Source organism: Gavia stellata, chromosome 8, assembly GCF_030936135.1.
Source record: "Gavia stellata isolate bGavSte3 chromosome 8, bGavSte3.hap2, whole genome shotgun sequence".
Taxonomy (NCBI): domain Eukaryota; kingdom Metazoa; phylum Chordata; class Aves; order Gaviiformes; family Gaviidae; genus Gavia; species Gavia stellata.
Window position 1 is genome coordinate 17,005,008 of NC_082601.1, and position 27,520 is coordinate 17,032,527.

The 27,520-nt window shown below is 41.1% G+C and overlaps 1 protein-coding gene across 1 annotated transcript; it reads right to left on the reverse strand.

Moving 5' to 3' along the window:
* Nucleotides 1-7,445: 7,445 nt before the first annotated feature.
* On the reverse strand, nucleotides 7,446-25,745 carry PECR (peroxisomal trans-2-enoyl-CoA reductase). The gene is made up of 8 exons (XM_059820464.1): nucleotides 25,631-25,745; nucleotides 22,748-22,881; nucleotides 14,995-15,160; nucleotides 14,241-14,322; nucleotides 11,896-11,992; nucleotides 9,531-9,641; nucleotides 8,827-8,938; nucleotides 7,446-8,703 (listed from the first exon to the last, which is right to left on the reverse strand). The coding sequence occupies exons 1-8, from the start codon at nucleotides 25,743-25,745 to the stop codon at nucleotides 8,615-8,617; spliced, it is 906 nt and encodes a 301-aa protein (XP_059676447.1). The 3' UTR covers nucleotides 7,446-8,614.
* Between the last annotated feature and the right edge of the window lie 1,775 nt (nucleotides 25,746-27,520).

The following is a 27,520-nucleotide window of genomic DNA, read 5'->3' on the forward strand; positions in this document are numbered from 1 at the left end:
TCAGTGGCAATCATGACGGAACACAGTGTGTAAAGAAAACAGGAATTACAGCAAGTTCTCATTTTTTAATACATTTCTGAGGAAAGCAGTTATTTAAAAAGCCACTGTAAGCAAAGGCATACATGAAAGTAGAATTTCCTCATACAGTATTTCTGTTATTTTCAAATGACAGTGAAGGGTTTAGCCATGGGGGGGAGGGGGCTGGGGGGGAAAGCAATCAAGAAAATTCTTCTAAGGTTTTTCAGTGTAGCGTAAGTACTAACTCATCGCTGCCCATTCCCTTAAAACTATCCATAAGGGAATTCCATAGGAAGCACTTTCTAGGGTATTCTGCTAGTAAGTGCTATGCCACGAGAGAATCCAAGATGTTGTGCAAGACAAGCGTGTAGACATTCATTCTGCAAATAGTACATCTTTGCCATATACGTAGCAACACATTTCTGAAGGCCTCTTACACTCTGCAACGTTCTGCATTGTTTAAAGAAAAGAAATGTTACAGCTGAGAAACATTTTCTGCATGGCCTAGAAATCCCCTTATTTCAAGACAGGCTTCTATTATCTTTTACCACCCTCTTAGAGGACACTTCATGACACAATACAGCTTAGAAGTGCTCAGCTTATTTAATGCTTTGATCTTCAGTAATTCTGCAGCCAAAAACTAAAACCAGATTTATGAAGCAAAAGAGGAAGCAAGAAAAAAATCCCAACCTCATAGGTGCTGCAATGCACCTTAAAAGAAATAAGGGCAAAAATAATCTAACATTCACTTTTTCCCCCGACAAAAATATCACACAGAATCTGACCTACATACCCAATTCACAGCACTGCTATCACTGCAGAGCAATTTAAAGACAAGAAACCACAGCATCAGTATGCAATCCCAGGAAGGTTTACGGTGACATATAAATATCTGTAGAGCTCGTAAAATCCTTAAGATTCTGCAGTTGCAACGTAAATAACTAACGCGTCGTGTCCCCCCCAGCACCTCAAATAACTACACCGCCACGTACCTCCATCTGCACAGGGACGGTGCCCCCGGGGGTTCCCAGCACTGCGGTTCGTGTCGTCCCCCCCCGTCCCCCCCCCGCCCGGCCACCTCCTGGGTGCCGAAGCTGCCCCAAGCGTCCCCCCACGCCGGCGGCCCCCTCCAACGCGCACTGACAAACCCGCCCCCCGAAACCCACACGCATCCGGGCAGCCGAGGGCCGCCCTCCGCCCGGCCTTTCCCAAAGCCACCCCCGCCCGCCCCACCGGCACCGACCTGTGTCACAGCGGAGGCCGGGCGGCCGCGAGGGACCCCCTGCGCTGCCCGGCGGCGGCGGGCGCAAGCCCGGCTGGGCAGGCGGCACGGAGGGAGCGGCCAGGTTTCCGGAGAGGAGCCCACCCCCCCGGAGGAGGGGGGGAAGGGGCCCGGGGCCTACCCGCGCGGGGGCACGGCGGGGAGGGTGACAGGAGGCACCGAGGCCGGCGCGGAGGGAGCCGCGCACCGAGGCGCGCCCGTGAGGAGGTGAGGGGGGAAGGCGCCCCCAGAGCGCTGGCGCAGCGGCGGGGCCAGGCCGGGGTCCCGTCAGGCGTGAGGCGCCGGCGGCCGCCGCCGCTTCTGCTGCCAACCGAAAGCTCCGCCTCCCCCTCCGCCGAAACTCGTGACGTCGGCCGCGCCGCCGGCGGGGCGCGAGGGGAGGGCGGGCGAGCGCGAGACGTCACCACGGCCTGGCGTCACGGCGCACGGGCGATGCGAGACAACGGCCCGCCTCTGCGCACGCGCAAAAGCCCGCACCGCCGGGCTGCGGAGGCGCATGCGCACCAGGCCCTCCCCACCAGCCCCGGTTTTCGAGCGAGGGGCCTGCGGCACCCCGCGCGGGGTCCGCGGTGCTGGGGCCCGTGCGGGGCTGGGGCCCGTGCGGGGCTCCCTCGCACGGGGCAGCGCCCGCTGCGTTTTGTCAGGTGGTTTTCGGTTCGGCCCGGCCTGTTGCTTTCCCGGTTTCGTGATCGCTGTTGTTCAAGGAGAGGATGGGAACGTTCACCTCGGCACAGGCACGTCCCCTCCCCCGCCTGCTTCACAAACCCCCCTTGCCCCTGACGAGCCCCGAGCGGCAGGACAAGCTGCCTTGGCTCGGTGGTCAGCAGGCTGCGCACGCTTTTTAGGACAATTCAAAACGCTGCTCTGCCCGTTTGCCCCAGCACAGGCTGAGCGTCCTCTGCAGGAGCCACCTGCTTTAAGCAGCGAGGAAGGGGTCCCCAGTACAGAGCAGGAGAGCTACTACTGCTACCCTCGAAGTCTGAGTAGCAAGTGATTGTAAATATTACTATGGCACTGTAATTAGTTTTGTACAGATTTAAAAATCATCTTACAAGCATGAACCATTGTGTACAAGACGCATGAATGACCTGTGCATGTTTAGCAAACCCTCTTCTGTGACATGCTGACAGGCAACGCGTGTTCAGAGGTAGCGGTGACCTGTGCTGCTGCACCTGACTCGACAGCACAGTCATCCCAGCTGAGCTGCCACTCACGTGTTGCTTCCTGGCCGTGGGGCCAGAGCTATTTAACCTTTAAGACAATTAGAGGTTTGTAAAGCCTGGACAAGCCCTCAAAATCTACCCAAAAAAAGGGTTGGGGCTGTATTTTGGCCACCCTAAACAAACCTGGGAAAACCTACTTGAATGGAAGTTGAAGACTCACATTGTTATATAGGCATATATGATCACCCAGGGAAGCTCTTTCAAATAGACAAGTCTTCAGTGGAACAAGTCCCCAGGCTGCATTCCCAGGCAAGTACATTTCCAGTGGGAACCACATCTGAAACTAAAAAATTGCACATCAAGGCCCACAACCTGAGTATTTTGAGATCTTCCACTGAAATAGGCTGCAGAAAATGATAAAACCAAATACTGTCATCTTTTTTAAAAAAATGGATTGAAGAGGACTGTGCTAAAGAACCAACCGATGAAAAATACACAAGAAAGGCACACGGCTCTGAATCACACTGATTAACAAGAACTCCAGAGCTAACATGAAGGAGACGTAGTCATCCCTCAAAGCTATGACACTTTTTTCCACAGTTGGCAAAATTGTCAGCCATGTTCATGAGACACTTGTCATGACCAAGAGTCTTTAACCAGACAGTTAAAAAGGTGACCTTTTCTGCTAAATGATAGGGAAAGAGCCAAGAAAAATGCTGACGTTGTGTGATGCTCCTGCACCATCAAGCAAGATCAATGAGCCACAGCTGCTTACACAGCTTTGAAAACATATCCAGTGTTTTCCCTGCCTTAATGTTCCAGTTCATGGCCATTTGTCAGTTTTAGCATCTTGCAGATGGATTTCACTGATGGAGGAAGGGTTAGTGAACAGTAGGTTTTGAAGTCAAGAGTTCCTTCACTACAGAAGAAACTAGCAAGGGTTGTGGAAAATCATCCACATTCCTCTGCCCACGTGGTCCTTTGTGCTTCTGCACAAAGCTGGCATAGCATGGAGCGCTATGAGCACCATCCCAAGAGTGCCTTGCAGAGGTGATATACATCCTGACAGGCATCAGCGCTACTGTGCCATAATACCTAAAACAGAGCATCTTCAGTATCAGGATAAACAGCTAAATATCGACTTTGAGAAAAAATATCTATCAACACCAGGGACCAGCACTTATGACACTGGCTCACACTGAGCTCAGCCCAAACCCAGGGGCACGGTTCTGAGATCACGTGTCACACTACTGGAGGAAAATAAAGTTATAGGAACAGCGTAATTGCTGATATGGAAAAGAAGAGTATAAAAATAGATGACAGAGTTGCAATAAAGCGTATTAGTTATTTATGCATTCAGTACAAGACCTATACAGACGATGGAAGTTGGGAGGAGTGGGGGTAGAAATTATAGGGTAAGCACATCTTAGGATAGTCTACTCAAGCAATTGACTGAAATCTGGCAGGATGGCTCTCACTGGATTCCAGAATCAATACCTCATTGCAATAAGAGGTTCTCACCTTCTAGACCTATCGCTTGAGGCTAACAAGGGCCTACATTAGTTAACACTAAAGCCATAGCTTCTAAACACTTTAAATGGGAACAAACCAGCCCCTTTTCATGGCCGTGCCATCATCCTTTTCCTCCCCAAGTTTCTTTGCCTCCACATCACTCCTTCCGAAGGCTGGCACTGTATTACCACATTACCACATTCTGAACTACATCCAGAAAAGAATCTAGTTAAGTAAGTGAATAATTTAATATATTTTTAATCAAAAGGGGTGTTAACTGGCAAAGGAACAAGCTGATGGAGACAGAGCAGATAAGGGAAGTCAAAACGGCTTCTTTTGGGAACAGCTGTAGTGTAAACTTTGTGATGCCAGGATGCTATAACATGATCAAGAGTCCTTCCTCACCAGCAGGAGGGACAACATTCTGTTTATAAATTTAAATCCAGCTCACATGAATTGAGCAAACAACAGTATTATTTCAAGACCTTGCTAGTCCTACCTGTCCGCTATGCTCCTCTGCCTTTCCATGACAGAAGGAAACACGTGCCTGCATTTCAGAAGTTCCAGTTTCTCCCAATGCAAATGCACCATCACTGTAAGGCTGATGCCAAAAGAGAGCAAGAGTAAATAGCTTGGGGAGGACAGTCCTAAACCACTGCTGGGAGACTCATAAGAGGCTTCATCTTCCCCTGTAGCAACTGTATTTCTTACCCAGACTGGAATCTCCCATCACACCTAGTATTTTGCATTTCAGGACACATTCCCACTGCCCAAGACATTTAAGTTCAGCTCCAGAACAAAATACATAAAGAGCAGCCAGCTATTGACTTGTCTATAATACTTGAAATGGAACAAAGTATGGGAAAAATACAGTAGTCATTTGGGTATGAAGTTGCTTCTCTAGAAAAACCACACTATAAATGAGCCTGGGCAGCAGTACTGATGGGTTTGTCTGCTCCAACCCCATCATTGAAGTTTATGAAGCAACTAATTTACCTTTAGGACTCAGCCATATTCAGTAATCCAGAACAGAAGCACTGTTGACTTTACTAATAAGATTATTCCCCTAATGTCTACATTACTCAGCCATTTAACACAAGTCTGCTATTCGAGATGGCAAGAGTAAACTAGGAGATGCTGATTAGTAGTATAGGAAATTATACTATCTGGCAAATAGCATGATTTCTTAAAGATTATACAGGATATTCTATACAACTATTCAGAAGACTAAACATAGCCATAAAAGCTTCTAACAAGCAACTGTTGCCTCGTATTTGTTCATTTACGTCTTAAGACAGACAAAGGACCTTACTGCAGAATGACACTGCACAGACTGTATTCCCTTTAGCAAACACGATGACTGCTAATCGTTAAAGAATGAAGATTTTTACAACACAGACTTCATTTTACACTAAGTAAAACCCCTGAACAATCAAACTTCATTTTACGCTAAATACCCTGAATAATCAATATTCTGTTTAAAGCAAAGAGTATCTGTAAAACCTAAGGCAAGTACAGTTGATAAAAATTCCCCTTCATGGAACTACACTGCTTTCATAAATGTAAAGTTCTACGACACATATTCAGATATAACACCAGACAGCGGAGCAAAGTAGCAGTTGATAAGCACCCATTTATAAGTCAAATGAATATCTGATAAGGGGTTGGCAGAATAGGTACAGGTTTAGCCAGAGGTAAATATTAAAGGAACCGAAAAAAGATTTCTAACAGAATGGTAAATGTAATTGTCATTCTAACATTCTTCTCTTTGCTTATTACAACTGTACAGTGTAGCAAACGTTTACGTTTCAATGTTTGGTCAATAAATCTCCTTGATTCCTCCTACAGTTCCTTAGCCCTTTTCCCACAGTTGCATTCACTTTCCTTGTAAAATAAAGAAATAAATAAAATCAAACCCTGTTCTCTGAACTTCAGATACCCAAATCTTATGCAGGTCAAGGATGTTTTTGTTACCACACCCATTTTTTTAAGCCTCTCAATGCCCTTTGATCAAGGGCTGTTGTTACAACAGCGTAGGAAGTGCTTTGCTACAGCTGATACTATCTGCAGCACTAACAGCAGAAACCTGAAACATTCATGCTGCCAACTGACACAACACTGGTTTTCTGCAAGGCGCTGCAAAACTTTTAAAATAATTTTAATCTGAATAAAAAGGGACTGAAGAGGCAAGGACCAAAATAAAACCTCTGTTCTGACAAGTAAACATTTCATGTTCTCTCCAGTGCAAGAAGAAAAAAATGAAGAAAAAAAAGAGACTGTGATCACTGCAAAGCCATTACAACAGAGTAATTACTATCCTAATATCTAATACACTGTGATGAACATTTTAATATTGTGCACAGTAAGCCTCAACACATGGGGGACATTAGTATTATTACTGAAGAAAGTAAAATAAAAACAGAGAACATTGATGTTTCCCCTTCTATTTTCGAGGATGTATTTTCTGTATTCTTACACCGTACTTACCCCTAGAGTATTTTGAGTATATTCTCCTATTGCACTAAGCTGCAGCACATTATGGCTCCACAAATGCTGGCTGTTTCAACTCCTTGCCAGGGAAAAAAGCACATACAGGAACAAGCCTCTTCTAAAGAACTAGCTTAGAAGGCAAGGTTAAATAGAAGTTCCCTGTATTCAGTGCAAGCAGAAAGCTTTGTTATAGTTCTTACTTGTGGAGGAGTTTATTAATTGCAGACTGAACAGGTCTCCCACATGGAACGCTCACCTTTCTAACGTTCTATTCAACTGAGATGAGTGATGCATTTCACCATTATGTATAAACTTTCCCTCTTCATGAATATTCAGACTCCAGCAAAGTTAAAGAGGAAATTTGCAACAGTATAAAATAATTATTTCCAAATTTATGCTCAAATTCTGTAAAGAACAGTTCTGAGATATAATAAAAGTAATTGTTTTATCCAATCACTTCCATTTCACATCAAATCTACAGCCCACACGTATCATAGAAGCTCACAGTCAAACATGAAGAGAAAGTAAATTCCACAAGTCTCAAGCCTGTTCATGTTTAACCTTCTTTTACAGAAAGATGTTAAGAATGAAGAAATAATCTCTTAACAAACTAAAAAATTTCACTTAAATGCAATGGGCTAGGCTTCTAGAGTTAGGTAACTAACAGGTGCATTTTTTTCCAGGAATTCTCTTGCTGTGTACCCTGAACTAATATTTGCGATAATCAAGATATACCTCACACAAGAGGTCTGAAAAAAGCTGATTTTATCTCTCTACAAGTTTCTCACAACCACAAAAATGACCACCCAGTTACTAAGGAAAGAGCATGTATCAGAAGGAGAAAGCATTTTGGCTCAAACCCCTCCTCCCCCACAAAACTGGCATTCAGATTTTCATGAAAAAGCAATCTACATGTACCTATGTAAGTTCCCATATTTTAATGAAAGACACAAAAGTCAAACATCTTTGCAGGGAACAAACAACTGGCAGAGACTCTTACATTCAATCCAAAATTAGGTATTAACGAGGTTGCTTCTATAGCAGCAACTTGATTGCACAAATTTCAGTTGTTACAGCAAACATATTCATTGCTTATTTTTTTATGTTTTGATTAAAGTTATCAGACATGGGAACATTTGCCTTAAAGTGAATAAAAAAAAGTGAGTCACGACAAATATGGCCTTTTTGAGCGCCATATTGCAAGATTTCTGGTTTTTAAATGGAAACTCTCCATTGATCACAAAAATCACACCTATTTTAGAGACACTGATGAACAAAATTATGTTAACATTGTAAGACAACACAGTATGGATAGAAAGTGTTTTAAGTGGTAAATGAAGGATTCCAAGTTTCTCCTTTAACACTACAGCATACTGCAGAAAGCACTGCAATATACACCACAGCTTTTGCTTCAAGATTTTGCGTATTAAATTGTTGAATTTACACTGTTTTCCATTACTGTATGTTAAAGCTTAAGTCTATTATCTGATCATTCTATTATCAAATTTAAGTTGCAGCTAGCTTAACTCCATTATGTCGTTATATCTGCAAACAACTCAAAACATTCCCAATATGACATGCCATATTAGTTTGAAACATTAATGACAGTATTCTGCTTTATTTTTAATTCTTTTCAGAGAAATACCTACTCTACTTAGTCTTTAAAATCATTGCTGAACACTCAGTGTGTGGCTGAACAGAAACAGTATAGAGCTAACAGCTACTTCAGGGGTTACTGATGCAACTACAATAACAGAGATTTACACTACCTTCTCCCCAAATTCATCCAGAATAGGATTTCATAACATTTCCTCTTTATCCCCTTCACTTCCGAATAAGTATTTTTTTTATTCGCTTCTGACCGAGATTCTTCATTACTTAATACCCTGTAAAATGGAGAATTTGTCTTTTACACCTTCCCTTCCCAAGAGACTGAATGTTTTCAGGGCAGTGAGTGTTTTCAGAGAAGAAATTTACTATGTACAGTCTTTCAAGTTTTAAATATAAACCAACAAAAATCAAGGCACTCGATGTAGTTACATAAGAACAAAAAAATTATATTACTGAGAATAATAAGCACAAATCACAAAGTGAGATTATCAGCAAATGTGCTGAGGTGAAAATGCGAATAAGGTGAAACCTCATTCTTTTACAGCTTTGGCTTGAACTTGCCAGAAAGAAGCTTTTTAAGCATTTCAGAATTTTTTCCTTCTGGTGGTGAGGGCCATCTGTTGTGATCTGAGGAAAACAGATAAAATAACGTACTTAGCTGATTGAGAAACTAGGCATTTTATTTTTTGTGTCCTCCCATTACCCAACTTCAATCACTTAAAGGACATTATTTTGTAGCCCATTTCTTACCGGGTATTTCTAGGGTATGGCTATATAAACTTTGGCCACCATCCACAACCATGGTTATCCCAGTTATGTAAGAAGCAGCTGGAGACAGTAGGAAACACACTGCAGGAGAGATCTAGCAAAAGAATGACAATTTTAATCTTTCTTAAACTGCTGGGAATTGCTCATGTCAAAGACATTTGTAAAAACTTTTACAGGCAAGACATAGCAACATTTTCTACTCAGTAATGAAAACCATAAGAGCCTTAAGGCCATCTTTCCAGCCTCAAATATCAAGTACATAACAGATGAAAACCGGTAAGCTCTCAAAAGACCAGCATCAGATGCTGAAAATCAAACAAAAAAGTTGACCAGTTTATCAAAGATGCACATTCTTGGTGGAAGAGAGCTAAGTACTTTTCAGATACACTTTTTTCACACTAATATTCATTCTTTCAGTCCTCCCTGCTGGAAGCCAACCTTTTCAGGAACTAATGTCTACTATGAAATGCTTCAGCTATAAGAGGCATCTAAATTAAATTTTCAGTGTAACGGTGACTACTGGGTAAGTCTCCCACTTGGCACTACTACACATTACTACAAGTTTTTTCTTTTTTAATATTCCATCGCAGTGCAAAATTAAGTCTTTTTTGTTCTCCACATAATAAAGTGGCTTCAAAATAGAGACACAGAAGTAGAACTATCACAAATGTTCTGAAATACATTACCTCCTCAGGAACCGCTGACCTCTTGGCAGGAACCTTTGGTATGCTCTTTAACCACATCATTGCACCTTGTTCTCCATAGTTTGCAACAGCAGTTTCTGAAAATACTATTCCCTTTTAAAACAGCACAGTGAAAATTAAGTTCTCTTGCATATGTTTAAACTGTGATCATTGTAAAATTGTGAAGCTTTATTGTGATTTTCTGTGAGATTAAACTATCTAAACAGCACTTGAATGCAAGTTTTTTTAATTTATTGGAATAGTATAATTTATACAAGAAAGTAATTTGGCTGCTAGCCACATCTCTATTCAAGTGCAATAATTCAGATTATTCCAATTCTCCACTGTCACTTCAGTAACTATAAAGTGGAGAGTATAAAGAAGAAACTCAAAGACTGTTTTGAAATTACAAGCATTTCATATTAGCTTACAGCAGAAAACTACAAAGCCCCAAGAACAAGTTCTCAACAGTTTCTTGTAATCTGTAAGAACAGTAGATTGATTTTATTGTGAATTCTGAAAGCAGACAGATTTCACAGTCAGAATTCAGACCCTCTCTAGTTAGCTGCTATAGAAAAAGGTGACTGTCTTTGCTCTGCTGATTATACAGTCCAGTTCAGACTTGAGAGGGAAGATGAAGGCTACAGCAATGGGAACACAAGGTTACATAGATCAGATATAACAGAACCTTTGGGACTCAAGTTTAAGTAACACAACAAAATTTGAATTCATCCATGGGGTACATGCTAAGATTTTTCTTCTAAGATATCTGTGAAATGTGAGTGACTACATTTTGGGAGCTAGGGAAGTAACTCATATATGAAACTTTTTTTTTTTTTTTTTAGAATGCATGTTTCCCTCTCCGTGTACTCATTCCCTATATGTTACTCTGCTCCTTTAAAGCAGTAGTAGTTTTGTATGGTTACCTCAGACCCAGCGTGTCCATAAAGGTGAGAGAAGGATATAAAGTATTACTGTAACTACAACATGGATTTCTGTTACCAGCATAGTAACAAAACTAGCAAATACTTCTGAAAGAGCCATACCAGTGAAGTGTTCGCTTGTCAAAAACTTCATTTGCCATGTGCTATAACATGTAATTAGTATGATTAATTAGGTAATTAGCATGCCTGAAAAATATATTCACATAATAATGTTGTCTTAATTACTTACTTCCCCAAGACTTGAGAAATCAGAAAAAACAAATAAACAGGAAAACCAAGCAAGTAGATCTTGATATTTAACAAGTCTCCAGGTTAGTTGGACTTCACAGAGGCTACGTAAGAGCCACTACCTGAACGATCATCACACATCTTCCATTAAGCATTCTATGCTATGCCAAAGAAAGTGAGCCAGATGTCTTAGGACAAGCGGCACAACAGGATATACAGATATCCTACAAAGATAGTAGAAAGATCTTCCTAGGGACCAGTTAAACGAATCTGACACTTAACTATACCGTGAGATAAGATAAATTCTGAATGAAGAAGTAGCTGGACAGAGTTTACCTTTCCTCTTTTGTTTTCAAGGGAGTAAATGTACAGAATAAATTGTGGTTAAGAGTGAAGATTACACAAATCACAACAGACCACATAATCTCAAATGTCAAAGCTAGGGCTTTTACATAACCTCTACATCTGCAGCACCATGCAATAGAAAATATAGAAAATATAGCTGCTCTTTCCATATAGTTATTTAAAACAACTGCTACACACTACCTACTTCCTCAGAAATGTGGCAGGCATATTTTAACTGACCTGTATAGTGGTTTCCTGTCTGCATATATTTGAGATAAGAAAAAAATTAGAACACACATTTTTACATATAATTTCTTTGAGAGAAGGTCCACTCCAAATAAACTCTTTTTATGCCTAAAACTAATCTAAGTTAACATGTAGAAGACAAAGTAAAGGACATTATGTGACACATTCAGAGATTTTCAAAATAACTTTGTAAACACAGGTGGAAACCATCAGTATACCTGAACCTCAAATAAAAAAAGTTTTGTGAACTCAGAAATAATGTAATCATTCCTGAAACACAAAGCATTCAGTAATTTCATGTGAAGGTTTGTAAGACAGGTCACCAACTTCTCCCAGGTATCATTTCATTAAGCTAGAAAAAAAACCCACGTCAAAGCAGAAAGCAGAAGCAATTTTATCCCACATCCCTGGCTCGTCATCCAAACAGTACAAAACACTCTCGAATGACGCGAAGAATGTAGATGAGGGAATTACAAATAAATAAATACATAAATAATCTGCAAACAGTTACAGGCTATAGATTTTAAAATCCCTTTTGGTCTGAAAGTTTTAACCATGAACATGTATGGTGGCTCAGTTTAATCAAATCGTTTGCCATTACTTACAGGAGCAACGCTATTGATTCTTACTCCGCTGTGGGCCCATTCTAAAGCTAAAGTCTTGGTCAGGTTATTCACTGCAGCTCTTGCAGCTCCTGTATGCCTGTTGAGAAAAGAAAGCAAAAGAAGCATCTGTTCCCTCAGCTAACAGTGCCCAATGTTAATTCTACCACAGCCTCACTAGGGTCGTCGGAGTAGCTTTCTATGGCCAGACCAACCATCTGAGAGGGATTTTCTAGTTTCTGAGTCTGACCATAGCTTCACAGTTTAAACAAGCAATGCTATGATTTCCTGTCATTTCTGGAAATACTTATCATCTCTTCCCCAGTGTGACATGAGGTCAGCTACATTCTACTGCAGAAGCAGCTTATAAAATGAAAAACAACTGGAGGCAAAGTTCAAACTCTGTAAAACTATGAAAGGTACGCTGCACAGGTAAAGCAACATTGGGAAGGACAATGGTCTGAAAAATAGTTTAAATCTTCTGACAAACATGATTAAAATAAGCCACTATTCAAAAATCACTATAGGTGGACGGTGCTAGAGACAACCATAGGCAAAGTGATCTCATACACCTTGCTGCTATAGGAAACTAGTCTGAAATGAATACGAGCTTGAACAAATGCAGACAAAATTACTGCAGTGATGAATAGCGCAGTGGGACTCAGAGAAAACTAATACAGTTTAGTTCCTTTAGCCTAGCAAAACAGTCTTAGAGGATATAGATACAATAGCTTCTCAAATAACAGGAAAGGAAGAAGAGAAACTTAAGAAAAACATAAGAAAACTCAACTTATTCATAGGTTTAGGCCAGAAATAAATAACATCCAAGCACACTATGAGCAAACAAACTTGACTAGTTTTACGTTCAAAAATAATGCTTATGAAAAACTGTATCAGATGATTTCTGGCATGAGCGGTGGCTGGACTTGTAAAGGCAAGTCTTTTTCAATAGTACATTTCTAAACCAAGTATCAATTCAACAGGAATTTAATGTGAAAGTATTTTTGTCTATCCATCTACATCCACACACAACAGTTATTTGGGAAACTTTTTTCCACTGTTATTCAGAATTACTTTTTTTATCTCTTGGTTCAACTTTCAAATATAGCTTCAGCCTATTCGCTGTGACAACCAGACTTAACCAGAGTTGACAAACTCAAATAACTGTAGCTTCAGCACCACCCTGTGGATCTCTAAATTTATTTTGTATTGCCAAGAACAAGCTAGTGAGAAAACGTTCTGCTGTTCCTTAAAAATTTGAAATTTTGAAAACTTTCAAACCTGAATCAGGACAAAGAGAAGCAATGTAACATTTGCTCAAATTGCATTTTTATATTTTCTTCTATAGAAATTCAATTTCAAAGTTAAAAAAAGAAGTCATTTCAAAGAAGAAATTCAGATTTTTGCAATTAAGAAACTGTCAAAATGCAGCATTTTGACAACTTCAAAATTTCCTTTGAAAAGAAAATACCGGAAACAATTCATTTTCTGAGCATTATTTCTCTTTCAACAAATTTGAACTGTTTTGGTGGAAAAGTTTCAAATTGGAAGACTCCTGCTCACCTCCATTTTGAGGGTAAAGAAATTTGAACACATATAGTACACGTACGGATAGGGAGAGGATACTGCATTTTCACGCAGACAGCTGTGATCATTTGTGTCAGTATAAAAGAACTACAAACATAGCAATACGTTTGTACCCACGAGCCTTCTCCCAGTCAAGAAAGGAGAAGAGCAAATAGAACCAACTCTCTGCATCAGAGACCTTCTCCAAGAAAGATGGCTACAAAGTGAGAGTAAAAAGGAAAAAGGGAAACGGGAAACGTAGGCATTATGTGACCCAAAGGAAAAAGCCAAAACCTGGTAACATACTAGAAATGTTCCTCCTACTCTCCTAATCCCAGTCCAACTCCCATAACTCATTATACCATCAAGACCTGTAAACTGACAGTAGAAGAGGAAAACAACAGGTGCAAAGTTCTTGCAAACCCTCCAGAAATTTGGAGAGAGAACAAGCAAAAGTAACATTTCATTGAAACTAGTCCCACTAGCATACCATTTCCAGTCAAACTTCACTGTTGCGCAAATCTTACTTCATAGTTTCTTACGCACAAGTTGACAGAGACCAGAGATGTCATTTACTCCTGTAGTCTCTACTGAATTAATAAGAGATCCCCCCCATACATAGGGCCAAGTGATACTCTTGCTCTCTCTTGACCTAACTACTGTATTTCTATACTTTGCTGCTGCCCAGTGCACACCTTTCTAAAATGAAGTATTTAGGAGCAATTGGTACTTCTAGGGGAAAAATATAGGAAAATGTAAAAATAAAATAAAATATATATTACGACATTCCAGGAAACCCATTTCTCACGGCAGCAGTAATGTTGACAATGACTCCTCCATGTTCCTGCATCCAGGCATTGTACACTGTATGAAGGAGGAAGATAACCTATAAATATCAGAAGAAATGCATACAAATAAACTTGCCAATTGGAAGCCAAATTTGGAGTCTTAACTCCAATTACACTACACGTTTCCCATGCAGATTGAGATAAACAATCTGCTCTTTGTACCACAGCTTCACCACTGGATTGGTGAGATAACAAGTGTGGTCTGGGTAAGGTTCAATGTTTGTCAAGGAGCCTTTCGGTGGAAATCAAGAGGTCATGCTTCCATGTAAATTACTTCAATTTCCACATCCCCAATGCTATCTGAGAATCATGTATCATACTTAAATTTACTTTAAATTTACATATCTGATGGTAGAGAAATCTTTTCCTGTGTTACACACAGTGAATACAGGCCACAGAAGTTAAGCGGTTTTCCTATCGTCTATTAAGTGAGTATCCAAGCCAACTGACTCCCCAAACCTGGGCTTAACCAGAAGATCATACTTGCCTAAATGTATGTTTGCATATATGAACAAATTTAATGTACAGTTTAATGTAAATCTTTGGATGAGATTCATGAAAACAAATATCCACTGTCAGATAAGTGTGTGAAAAAAGAAGGTAGGGTAACTTTACATTTCTTGTCTTCTGGTATTGCTGTAAAAAAACAAAACAAGTAAACAAAAAAAGCTTAATGTTCAGTTCTTACCTGCTTTGCAGCAGTAGAAGGTCCCTGTCAGATTCGTGTCTATCACAGCATTCCAGCCTTTTGCACGGATGGCTTCAGAAGGACTTGCGAATTGGCCCCCTCCATTATTCACCAGGAAGTCAATCTTCCCATGCAGACTCAGTGTAGACTTCACCAAAGCTTCTACCTGAAACAATATTTGTTAGTGTGGTATGCTGATTAAGCTATATACCCAATTTCACTCTCAGACAGTATTTTCTCTCTCGTATCCTTTTCACACATAAAGGGGAGGTACCAGCCTTCAGAGAGGCTTTAGTCAGCCTTCAGACAGGTTTAGTCAGCCAAGAAGGATTGGGCTGAGTCTTCCTGGTACAACGCAGGTGCTACATAAAATACCAGCACTGAAAGAAGAAGCGGATCTGTGCTGCTGAAGGTTTGTAAAATCAAACACACACAAAAGCCTGCTACTGAAGACCTACTAAGAATCTCCTGATATTTTTCACAGGCGTGGGGATGTTCACACCAGATGCTAGAGGAGTTCTATATAAGGTAGCTACTGTTTTTTTCATCTGACCCACATACCTGAGATTTTAAATAGAAAACATAAGTCATTTTGTGAAGTTTTAACATTCTTATCTAGAAGGCTTGTACATTCACTAAAGCTCTGGAATATGAGTTGGCAACAGCCAATCTTCTTATGCAGACCAAGAAGGTTAGTTTGCTACCCTACAAAACATGACCTCTAAAAAGTGCTGGAAATACTGTAAGTTGTCTTCTTTAGCAAAAGAAAGGTGAATATTTGACTAAGCAGATACCTTCTGTCTATAAGCAGGATGAATACTTATGATTAAGAGCACTGCCTGGCACTATTTACCTTTGGGTACTCTGAGAAGGTATTAACAGCAAATAGCAATAGACATTTTATTCACACACCCAAAAAGCTGTTAGTCTAGAAAAGGAGTGGCTGAAGTTCCTATGGAAGGAAAGAGATTTTGAGAATCTAAACCTAGCTTTAACACTGACCTAACCTGAGCTACAGGCTGTAAGCTAAGCCTTTTGCATTGTCTTCTGTTTTGGAAGTACAGCAGTTTTGCCACACACTCACACTAAACACAAGAGAACTTCTGGAGGGTAATGTATTCCAAAGCATTCAAAGATTTTACAGATACCAAAGCTGATGTATTTTTTCTATTACAAGATAGTAATAAGAACTCTATAGCAACTGCTTAATAATTTAACCTTTATCTCAAGGAATAGGAAAAATGGGACAACATGACTGTTTCCTGCTTACATTACCTATCATAACTAGATACCATGCACCAATTATTTCTACTCAAGCATACGTGAAAAGTTAATCTAGCATCTGTGGTCAAAGAAAACACAGACCAAAAAAAAACCCCAAAAACAAACAGCAGGAACAGTGCTGCTGCTGAAACAGATTTGACTAGGGATAGGATATCCATCAGCCTTCCTCTGTATTGAGTTAGCAGTAGAAAACATCAGAAATAAAAGAACAAGTAACGCATGATCTGTATCTCACCAAGAGCATCACCAACTCAGTCTCATAAATAGCTGCCTTACAGCTTTTGCTGCTAACAGCTAAGGATGGTTTAACAGGATAGTACGGATCCTGTAAGGATGCACCTCTCTGAAGAAGAAAACCTAAACAAACATATAGTGACTGAAGCCTGAGTGAAAAACTAATGCCTGCTGAGAAAAAATGCCTTAAGAAAATAATTTTGATACCTAAATCACCATCTCTAAGTTCTGAATGGCACCTTATTCCTCACATCAGTCACTGCAGCTTGTGGAATCTGAGGAAAAAAACACACCAAAAAAACAAAGTGTCTATCACAGCAGTCCCAAACCCATGACTTGTGAGAACTACCTTGCCATAAAGACTTCCATGTTTGCTCACAACCAGAGAAAAGTAAGTTATGTCTCGCTAGGCTGCAAAAGTTATGCTTTGCTCAGCAATATCAAACTCTTCTCCTTGTCAGCCTGAGAATCTTGCTTTGAATATTGTTCTCCATAAGTCACTGAAGTATGGTCTCATTTAAGGAAGAGAAATGGTTTCAGTACAAGGGATGTTTGAACAGACTAAGGCTATTCAGGCTGGGGGTGGGAGGGAATAGAGAGAGAGAGAAAACGGAAAATGCTAAGAATCATTAAAAAAATAATTAACAGAAGAAAAATCCACTGAGAAGAGACATTACAAGCAAGTTTTCAACAGGTGGATGAAACCTGCTATGACATATCAATTCAAAATGGTTCACATGTTGTATCTTAAGAAACTCTGTTGTTGTTCCTATTTGTCGTACCATATTCTCAGAGCAATAAAAAAACCCAACCAAAATACCCCCAAAATACACATATCAGTTCTGCTTTCCAAAAGCCAGCAAAGGCTGGCAGGCTCTTCAGTGACATCTCAGATGGCTCCAACTGTAAAGATCTTTACAACGTCTTCTGTGTTGCAGAGAAAGCATTGTTGCAGTGCTTCTCCCAATAACAGTAAACATGGTGACAGCAGTCACCAGCACAGTGACAAACAGGGTCTGGTAGAACACATTTAAATCACAGTGAGAACTAAAAAAGATTCCTTTTTATTCCTAAATATTCAAAATCCACACAGAAAGAACTTCATAAAAAAGCTACTAAAGACTCTCTCTGGAAGCAAAGCAAAACTGCAGAAGGTAGAGCTAACAGTTTAGGACGTTCTTCTGAAAAAGACTGAAAAGAACAAAATCAGGCACTTCAGACATAACCAGAAGACTGGAACTCTTCAATAAGGACATTTTTTGTATGACTGCAACTCAAAAGTATTATGGAGTAGCACACTTTCACAGATAACTGCGATGACAGTACTCGCTGACACAGAGAAAAGGGACAAATGTCCACATGCACTCACACGTCACCTTGAACTTGAGTAAGCAAGCAAACTACCCACTACAGAGTGTTAGAGATTTGCTATTTGGGGAAGAAAACTAGCTGGCATTCTTGCACAGTGATAACAGGTATTTTTAATTTGTGTTATTGCCATGATATTTTAAAGTAAGACAACAGGAATCTCTTATCCACAGCTCCGCACCAAGCCACACTGTTCCACTACAGGCTTCACACAGACAGGCATTAAGTATTTATAAATCAACTGAGACTACGCTAAGCTATAAAGTTTATTGGAAAATAAAAGCTATTAGTGAACTCAGACACAAGATAAGTGCTAAATAGTACTGCATTAAGTCTGTCTGAAGGCGTCTTGTTTGTCAGATGTCCAAGTGATAGGTTTTAGCCTCCGGGTCTGGTCCAGCAGCAGTTCTTGCTGGAACTCAAGTACAGAAAGGCGACAGTGTGCACAGAATTCTGAACTGCTGATTTCAAGAGAAGCAGTGGCCTACTAGAAGTACAAGGTTTTATCTTCCACTTACCTAGATATATCTTCTACTTATCTAGATGCCAGTTAAAGAAATGTTTGTCTAGAGCATATAGCACAAAGGCTTTACAAGGGTAAAAAGTTCCTCATCTCTTTCTTTCCCCCGTCAATAGATTTGCTATAGCTCAACATCAAAGACTCAAACACATGTTTCCCCTTCCCAGCACCTACAAAGATAAACAGAACTCTTTTCATAATGGAAAAAGAATGGGTCTCTCTCCTCCACTCTGGCCACCATTACATTGAGACACTGGAATTCATTAATTAGATTCTTGGATTTTGGAAAAAGAGCTTGATTTGAAAAGAGACACACACAGCTGTCTAGCCTGCATCTCAGCAAGAGCACACTTACCTGCTCTTGTTATAGTCAACACATTATGTGGGCAGTGCTAGAAGATATCCAAACAATTAAAATCACTTCACCTTCATAATCGCTAAGAAGCAATATTAATCACTACATACACTCCAGACCACAGGAGTACAGGTGCACAATCACTGCTTCAGGATAAGGCCCTACAAAGACAGAACATAAAAACCTCAGGTGATCTTACCAGTACCCCAGAACCCTCTACTCTTCCATCTTTAAAAACAAAACAAATTTGTTATCCTTTACAAAACACTCAATGGAAAACTAGTCAAAAGTAACAGCAGCGAACTCATGACAGAAATAAGCCTGCCAGGTTATGCAGCAGTTGAAAATCCTCCACCAAGCAAGATTATTTCCTGCACATTAAACAAAAAGTAAGCTTTGCTAGAAAGCAAGAGGGCCTCTGAGGATAAAGATTAAGAGACTTAAAAATGTGAATTCATTAAGCTATTCCCATCATATCTGCCATCAAGCTCCTGCAGCAATTAATTCACTGCACCTTCCTAGGCCAGAAAGAGCTCTAACAGACATATTGTACTATATGATGAGTGATGAATCTTCTAATGCTTGAATTTCACAGATGCAAACTAGGGCACACAAGAGGAATGAGCTGTGTCATCTTCAAAGCAGGTCAGTTACTTTAAGATTTGCAATAGGAGGCAAAAAAAAAAAAAAAAAATCTGGCAATTTTGAAAGCACTTTCATCTTTCTTAGATCTCCTCTATCAAAGTCCCTCCCTCCAGTTTGCCCAACTATAAAATTAAAACCAGGACAAAATTCATAGGGGCCTTTAGAGAAATGCAGAGCAACTGATGGAAATGGAGAGATGAAAAAGAAAAAAGGCATGCTACAGTAAGAACAGATGGCTTGTTCCTACAGGTGAACGCAGTGGCTTCCTTTAAGGGAAAGATTTACTCTTAGAAAGGTTTCAGTGAGATGTCAAAGAGAAGGATATACCAAATGAATTATGTAGTTCTTTAGGAATCTTCCTCGGCTTTATAGCTTGTGATGGATCAGTTCTGACATCTAAGGAGGCTTGAACTCCTGATTTTTTCCCCTTGTTGAAACATTTATAAGGTCTTTTTCCTTCACACATTCTTTGGTACCTGGTATAAGAGCTGAGAAAGACGATGGAATGACTCACAGGGGATATTTATAGAGGCTGTCCTCTCTACTCAACAGTGTGCTTCCATGAATTTCTGAGGTAAATACTCTTCACTCATACTAAGCTGAAACCAGACAATGAGTTGTAAAGCTATTAATGAGTAGCATACAGAGCCAACACAGTTGTACAAGTCTTGTTTCTTTTGGGAGGGAAGTCAAAGTTTAAATGCCCTCTCACCCCACCTTCCATTGTAAACAGGAAGCTACTCCTGTATTTGTGAAAATGCTGAAGTGAGTTATATTGCTGTGTTGCCTCTACTCAAGATTTACCCCCAAGGCTAGAAAAATCCTTCACTACATCTTTTACTGATCCCTGTTCCTAAGACTCCAAATCCCAGACGCTAAATTTTAGGTTAAGAATGGAATAGGTTTTGAAAGTGGATGTACGATGCTCTTTGAATAGAAGAAAAAGCCCAGAGGTACTTTTCCCTCTAGTCTCCGCAAGACAAACAAGTGCAAATTAGAAAAAAGTACTCGCTATTGCTGCTCTTAGCAAATACAATAAATAAGCAGCAGTAAGCAGTGGGTTGTGGAAAATCTGCCACATCCCTCAGTTCTAAGTTCTAACAGTTTTTAGCAGTGTAAGTTACTGATTGTTAATTTATCTAGCTTCAACTTACAAACACTAAGCACCTAAGCGTAAGGAAGTGCTATCTGCACTACAAATTTTAAAAGCTGAAAATGTGATCCACATATTTCTGATCCAATAGCAATTTTAGAAATTAAGTAACAAGTGGCCAGGATTTAGCCATCATTGAGAAACTCAGCATTAAAGAACTAGTGGAGGAGGACAGAACCAGAAAAACAAGAGCTAAAGAACAAAAATCACAGGATGTCTCTAACCACTAAAATATCTGCTCTTGAAGATGGGCATCTGGAAGGGATAAATATTTGTTTAAAGGGTACACTTAAGTTCTTATGTTAACAAGCAACAGAAATTGCATTCTTTATTCAAAACTTCCACAAAATGCTTACTAAATTTTCATAGTGATTTTTTTCTAAATAAGACTTCAACAGAAAGAAGTAAGAGCAGCTGGAGAACTGAAGTGAGTCAAACTATAAGACTGAGTCAATGGCTGAAAAATTCAAGACGAGAGTTTAATCTACATTATTCTTCCGAACCCTCTCTTCAATAGATGTGGATATGAAATGACAACGGTTTATGAGACCTTCCACTGGCAGGAGACACCTGATAGAGGCTTCTCTAATATCGTATGAAAAGTTCTAAGAAAATTCTGGTGTGTCTGTAAATGAGTAGAGCTTAAAACTAAACTGGAAACAAGACAATTCTATGATGAAACTGCAGGGTAACAGCAAAGACAGAAGTTTCTCCAAGTATCAGCATGGCTACCCATAACACAGAATAATGCCTAAACACTTTAAACAGCACTCTCAAAATGGCTTTAAAAGCACTTTCAAAAAAGTTTCCAAAGCCATCTAAGACTGTTTTGTCAAATATGTATTTAGCCATACTTAATAAACAGGAAACAAAGAAGAAATGGTAGTTTGTTTAGTGGAGATTGCCTCATTTCACCATCCAAGCCCTCTACCATCTCACAGAACACTGCAGTTCCCATTAAATAATTTTTAAACTGATGCAAAAATAAGATTCACCTGCAGAAGGCTATTAAGCATGCCAGAGTACTTTCAGCAAGAACAGGGATGTGAAAGAAGGCTTAAGCCTTTTCTCTCTCTTTAACTCTTTTCTTTCCTGAAGATTTAATCATGTAATTTGCCCTCTGACATCTGTCATAACCTATTATATCACACTGCTGATGCTAGTAAATACAAACCTAGAATTCACTGGTAGGTGAAGTGACATACTGCACAGTCCCAGGGTTCATCTCCTTCAGGAGAGAAAGTCTAGTATATCACTATAAATATTTTATGGCACGAGCTGTTCTATGAGGGAAGAATTTTTTTTTTAATTTCCTTTATGGTTGTATATTAGGATATTTCCAGAATCTACATAGCTACTGAAGGTCATTAATATTTAAGTTATGCTAGAATTTAACAAAGACTTTGAAAGGTTAAGAAAAATGTACCAATCAGTGGTTACTCGAATATTTTCTAGCTATCTTCAATAAGTTAAAAGTCCAACCTGATGCTGGACTTTTAAATGTTTAATTACACAGATTAAAAAATTAGGAGGTGAATGCAGACATCTGAAGAACCTGGATTAAATATTTTTGGTCTTGATCTTCCATTTTTTGTAAAATCAATAAAAAAGAAAAAAATCAATTGGGATAGTAGTAGAGTTTGTAATGAAGCACACCTCAAATTGTAACCAAAATTCGAAACATGGCTAAAAATAATATTATCTGTGGGGTTTTTTTGCTTTAACACAAGTAAAACTGACAATGCAGGGCACTTGCATCAAGTCACAAGCATTGAGATTCCATGCTACGACTTCCTGTTTGAAGGAACTATACTGAGGTCTCCATCTTCACAAGTTAACACCCCCTCACTGCTGTCACAGAAATGTGACACAGAACCATGCTAAGTGGGCTCCGGCTCAGCTGTAGAACATGCCAGTTCCAAGGCCTACTTCTCCCAGAAATATCTGAAATACATATGCATGGTCGGAAAAATATTTGCAATTACAAATGCTTTCTTGCTCAGGTGGCTAACAAATGGTCTTCCCTTGGAAAGCACACCTTTATCTAGATCAATTTAACAGTGCTTTACTGCACCCGTCCCCTGATCTAAGCCACTTTTGAGAGGGCCAGAGAAGACCTTTGGAGATCTGAGAATTTATATACACAATATGCTTTTGACATGTTAAGTCCCAGAACAAGATCACTAGCCTTTACCTCATCTTCTTTGCGGATATTACACTGTATAGGAGTCACTTTGGCAGGACTCATGGAAGAAAATGTATTATTCAGTTCTTCTGCAGCAGCTTTTAATCGGTCAAATTTACGAGAGGCAATAACAACACTGCAACCTGTAGAGACAAAATGAAACATCCTTCAGCTAACATAGTTAAAATTACAGTTATGCTAGTTTTTTAATAACACCATGGAAATACCTTGTAGGATGTGCGTTTATTAGTCACTGACTAGAAGATACAGTGTTGAAGCGCTTGCAAGAGAGAGAAAAGCCTGATGTCAGGTGCTTCTTAGCAACAAGATCCCACTGTGCCAGGAAAAGAGCAATCAAAAAAATGTCCACAAGGTTCCCTGTCCTTCATGCAGAGGGGAAGATAGCCTGTGAGTTGCAGAGTCAGCAAAGTAGCTTTCAGACACCACTTCTGCTGCCTCTGCTCACAGCTGCCTCATTTATCAATTATGTGATTTAAAGATGTTTCAGCAGGTCTTGATTACAAAAAAATGCTTGCTCCTGAAACCACAAAAATAATCTTACTGTATGTCTGGCTGTAATTTTGACTAGCGGTGAGCAAATGTAATGCTCTGCTTTTTAACCCTACAGAGTCTGAAAGAAAGGATGATAGCCTCACAAGGTTAATTTCTATCTGCAGACTACAGATAGCAGAACAGAGGCTTCTCTGTGGCACTGCCACACACTGTAGAATTCTAGCTCAGAAAGGAGAGCAAAAAACTGGGCAGGAACTCAAGCCTTCTGTTTTTTTCAGCATTTGGAGGCAGAAGTAGTCATTCTACAGAGAAAAACAATGCAGGTGCCAAATTAATGGCAAGCACCCACACTACAACCAGTCTAGTTTCTTCTGTCACACCAGCAGACTCAAGACAGCCTTAAGGCTTCAGCAATTTCTACTACATAGACTAAAACAGACCACACCAAATTAATTCCTAGTGCAAATTCAGTAGGCATGCAATTTCATGTTATGGATAAGCAAACTACTAGCTTCCGCTGCCAAGCAGGCAAGGAGGTCTTGCTCCCTGTTCCCTTCTTCCATAATCTCAGCATCCCAGGAGAAGCCATCCCTTCCTCATGGTGAGCCCTGGTGCTCATCTGCTTTAACATTAGCCAATTCAACACCCTAAACCAACAAAAAAAACCCGTTAAAAACTTGCCAGGTGTTTTTTTTCCTTTGTTGCTCTTTTACTGAGTGGAATTTGGCCTCTCATGTGATCAAACAAACACCAGAATCAACTCAAAATAACTAGTGGGAGTAAAGAGCAGCAAGCTGTTCATTTGGCTCAGGATGTCTTGTGAAACTATACATAAAACTAAAAAAAATAGAGGAGTTGAATTCCTCCAGAAGGAAGTGCTGCAACTACATATCCCTAGGAATGGGAGCTTCACATTCAATCAGCGGCCATCCTAAAACAATGCCTGTAAAGATATTAGTCTCTGACGTCTCTTGATTTTTTAAATTAAGAACTCCCATCACTTGCACAACCACCTGACTAACGTAGAGTTCATAAAATAGCGCACACAATTACCGATTAACACAAAATACTAAATCACAGTAGCACAGTTGTATTTATCAACCTAAGTGCTTATTAATACACACACTGATATAGAATAAGGTCCAGTGAAAGACTGTATTTTTGCTAAATATGCTAACTGGGGGAGGGGGAGATTCTAACTCACTGAGGAAACACTTGGTACCTACTGTACAAACTGGCACTACTTCACTTATTTTTCTTCACACAGAATGACGAGACTATTTCCTGATAGGGTCAGGGGGAAAAGAGCACAAGTTTCCAGATGAAACGTTTAAATCTGTCCAGAAGGCTTCAAAGGAGACTGGTTATAAAAACAGTGTGATGATGCTTAAAAAGCACCTCTGTAAGACAGCATGTAAGAACACCTTAAAAAAATGTTTAGTTCCCCAGTAATACAAAGGTAGCAGAACTAGCCTTCACTTCAGCTTCACAGAGCAAGTGGAAAGCTGGGGCAACAAAGGCCAGGAGAGGCAGAGGAGTCTCCCAGCATACAGCCGTAACAAAGCAAGCTCTTTACTATGCAGTGAAATGGCGCGGTACACATTTCAACAGCGCAAACCGCGGGGAGTGTAGCACCGTTGGGCATAATGCTAGTGCTGGTATTTTGAAAACATCCAATCATGATTATAAACATTATCTGAAACCAGTCTGATGCTGATGATCCCTAACACTTGTGTTGAAACGCGCAGAAAAGGTGTTGCAAGGTGGATGACTCAGAAGACTGTCTTTCACTCCAGATTTTTACTTCTCTGTAATCAACACAGAAAGAAAATACACAAAGCACAGGCTGAAGATATACTTTAACTTCAGGACATTTCTGTCACAAGCACCGAGAGAGAAGCACCGTTTCTCTAAGCTTACTGTGTGGACAACAGTTCAAAACCATACTACTGCATAAACCTCAGTTCAACAACCAGATAAGTCCTCCGGTTAAGCAAGACGAAAACTCACTTACGAGGGAGTATGACAGAAAGGGTCCGGATTCACTATAACGTCACTTCGGCCGCTGTATTTAAAATAGCGCACCTTTTAAGTGCCAGCGGGTCAAAAGACATAGCCCCACATCAACCTCACCTCGTTCTCCTCGCTATTCACTGACTCCTGCCACAACGTCCCACCCATAAACTCCCCACAGACCCGCTGCCCGAGCGCTGCCTACCCCCAAACGCACCACAGCCCCCCGAGCACTCCCGGACCCGCCCCCTCAAACTCCATCCCCCGCCTTCACCTCACGCCCGGCCCTGCTCTCCCAACACCCACACTGCCCCTTTGCCCCACCGGGGCTCCCTGCGGGGCGCACCCCCACCCCCCCGTGCCCACCTAACGCCAGCAAGTCGGCGGCGATGGCCTTGCCGATGCCGGTGCCGCCGCCGGTGACGATGGCCACCCGCCCGCGGAAAAGCCCCGCCGCCAGCAGCCCGCGCGCCGCCGCCATCTTCCCCCCCCCCCCCCCCGAGGCTCGCACAACGGACGCCACCACCCCCGCCACGTGACGCGCGGCCCCGCCCGCCCGCGCCGGGGACGGCGAGCAAACCGCGGCGGCAGTAGCGCCCGGGTCTCCACCGAGCCGGGTCGCTCCCGCGTCCTGCGGCACGGCACAGCGCGACACCGGAGCCCCGCGGGCAGAGCCGGCGGGCGGCAGGTAAGGGGTCGGTTATCCACGGGTCGGTCACGCCCGGGTCTGTCCTGGCGGGGGAGAGAGCGTTGGCCGCACGTTCAGCGCCTGGGAGGGATGTGTTCCTCAGGTAGTGTCCTGGTGCCTCGGGGTCGCCTCTGCCTGCCGGAGCCTCCCAGCAAACCCAGCTATCCCCCATCCGTGGTCTCGTCTGCTTTAGAGGGAGGGTGTTCTCCTATTTTTCTGTACCGGTTCGGGTCACCTTCCACAGCGACGCGGGAAGACGCCCTCAGGAGCACGGGGAGTGGAGCCTCAGCCAGGAGAAGTCAGTGTAATGCTCCAAACGTGTCGTAAATGGCAGAGAAAGCTGCTGGTGTTCTCCTGCCCGGGACCCGCGGACAGAGAATCCTCTCTCCAGGCGTGGACTTTCTCGGGAAGAGGCCGTGAAGGCGGAGGTGATAGCATTTACCATGTCCCTAACATAGCCATTTTGTGCTAAAATGCCTTTATGGTGGTGTTTTTCACTTAAAATCGGCCTCAGTAAGCTCAGTGTTAATTATTCAGTTGACACAGAGGACAGCCAACATTATTTTCCATTCTATCCCACAGTAAAGTGACAAAGCATCTTTGTCCATTGCAGGTGATTTTAACCAACGCTGATGTGCCCAGGAGCATGTGTGTGCATGTTCAGTATCTTGCCAGGCATCTCCTTTGTCCTTTTCAATAGAAGAGATGTTTGAAAGTATATCTCAATTTTGTCCTGTTATTTTTGCCTTAGGGGAGATGGCTAATGTGAGAAGAGTGAGAAAAAAATTTCAAGAGACACATATAAGTGGGAGAATCATTGAGTCTTTTGGTTTTCTCATTTGTTAAATGGATTTATTTACTTTTCCCAAAACAAGTTCTAAGGTTTAATACTTTAAATCAGAGACAACTGTAAGATAACATCTTTATCCTGAAGTTCAGTGTTTAAGTGTAGGGAAGGGGCGGCATGAAGAAGTTAACAGTGTGTCCAGACTCATTCAGCAAAGGGTGACAAGAGCGGAACGAACTTCGGCGTGGTGACTTAGGCCGGTGAGGCTTTCCGGGTGGGTTAATGTTTGCAGAATACTTTAATATTTTAAAGCACAGTATTACTTTTTGGAGGCAAAATGTGAAGCACTGTGGGTGACACTGCAAGAATTTTCTCCCCCCTTTTAATTCTCTTCCACAATCTGGAGGCTCCACAGATCCCCATTAACTGTCTCTGCCTGCCCTACATACCTTAGGCAGGCCGTATCAGAGCAATCATTAATTAATCCCAGGGAGAAGCACTCATCTGTGCTAGTGAACTAGATCTTCATATTCCAACCTGCCTGCCATCCTGACTGAGCTGCAGGGAAAATCCAGTGGGCCTCTCTGCTCATATGACTTGCTTGATTTAAGTGTTCTTCCTGGAGAAATGATCAAATTATTTTTCTTCCCTATCAGGATAAATTGCTTGGGTTTTGGAATTTCTTAATAGCCATAGAAATGCCATAAATAAGGGGCTGAACACATGAGTTAAGGTTCTGTGAGGGATGGGGTGGGAGGGGAAAGGCATAAAGACTGGAGAG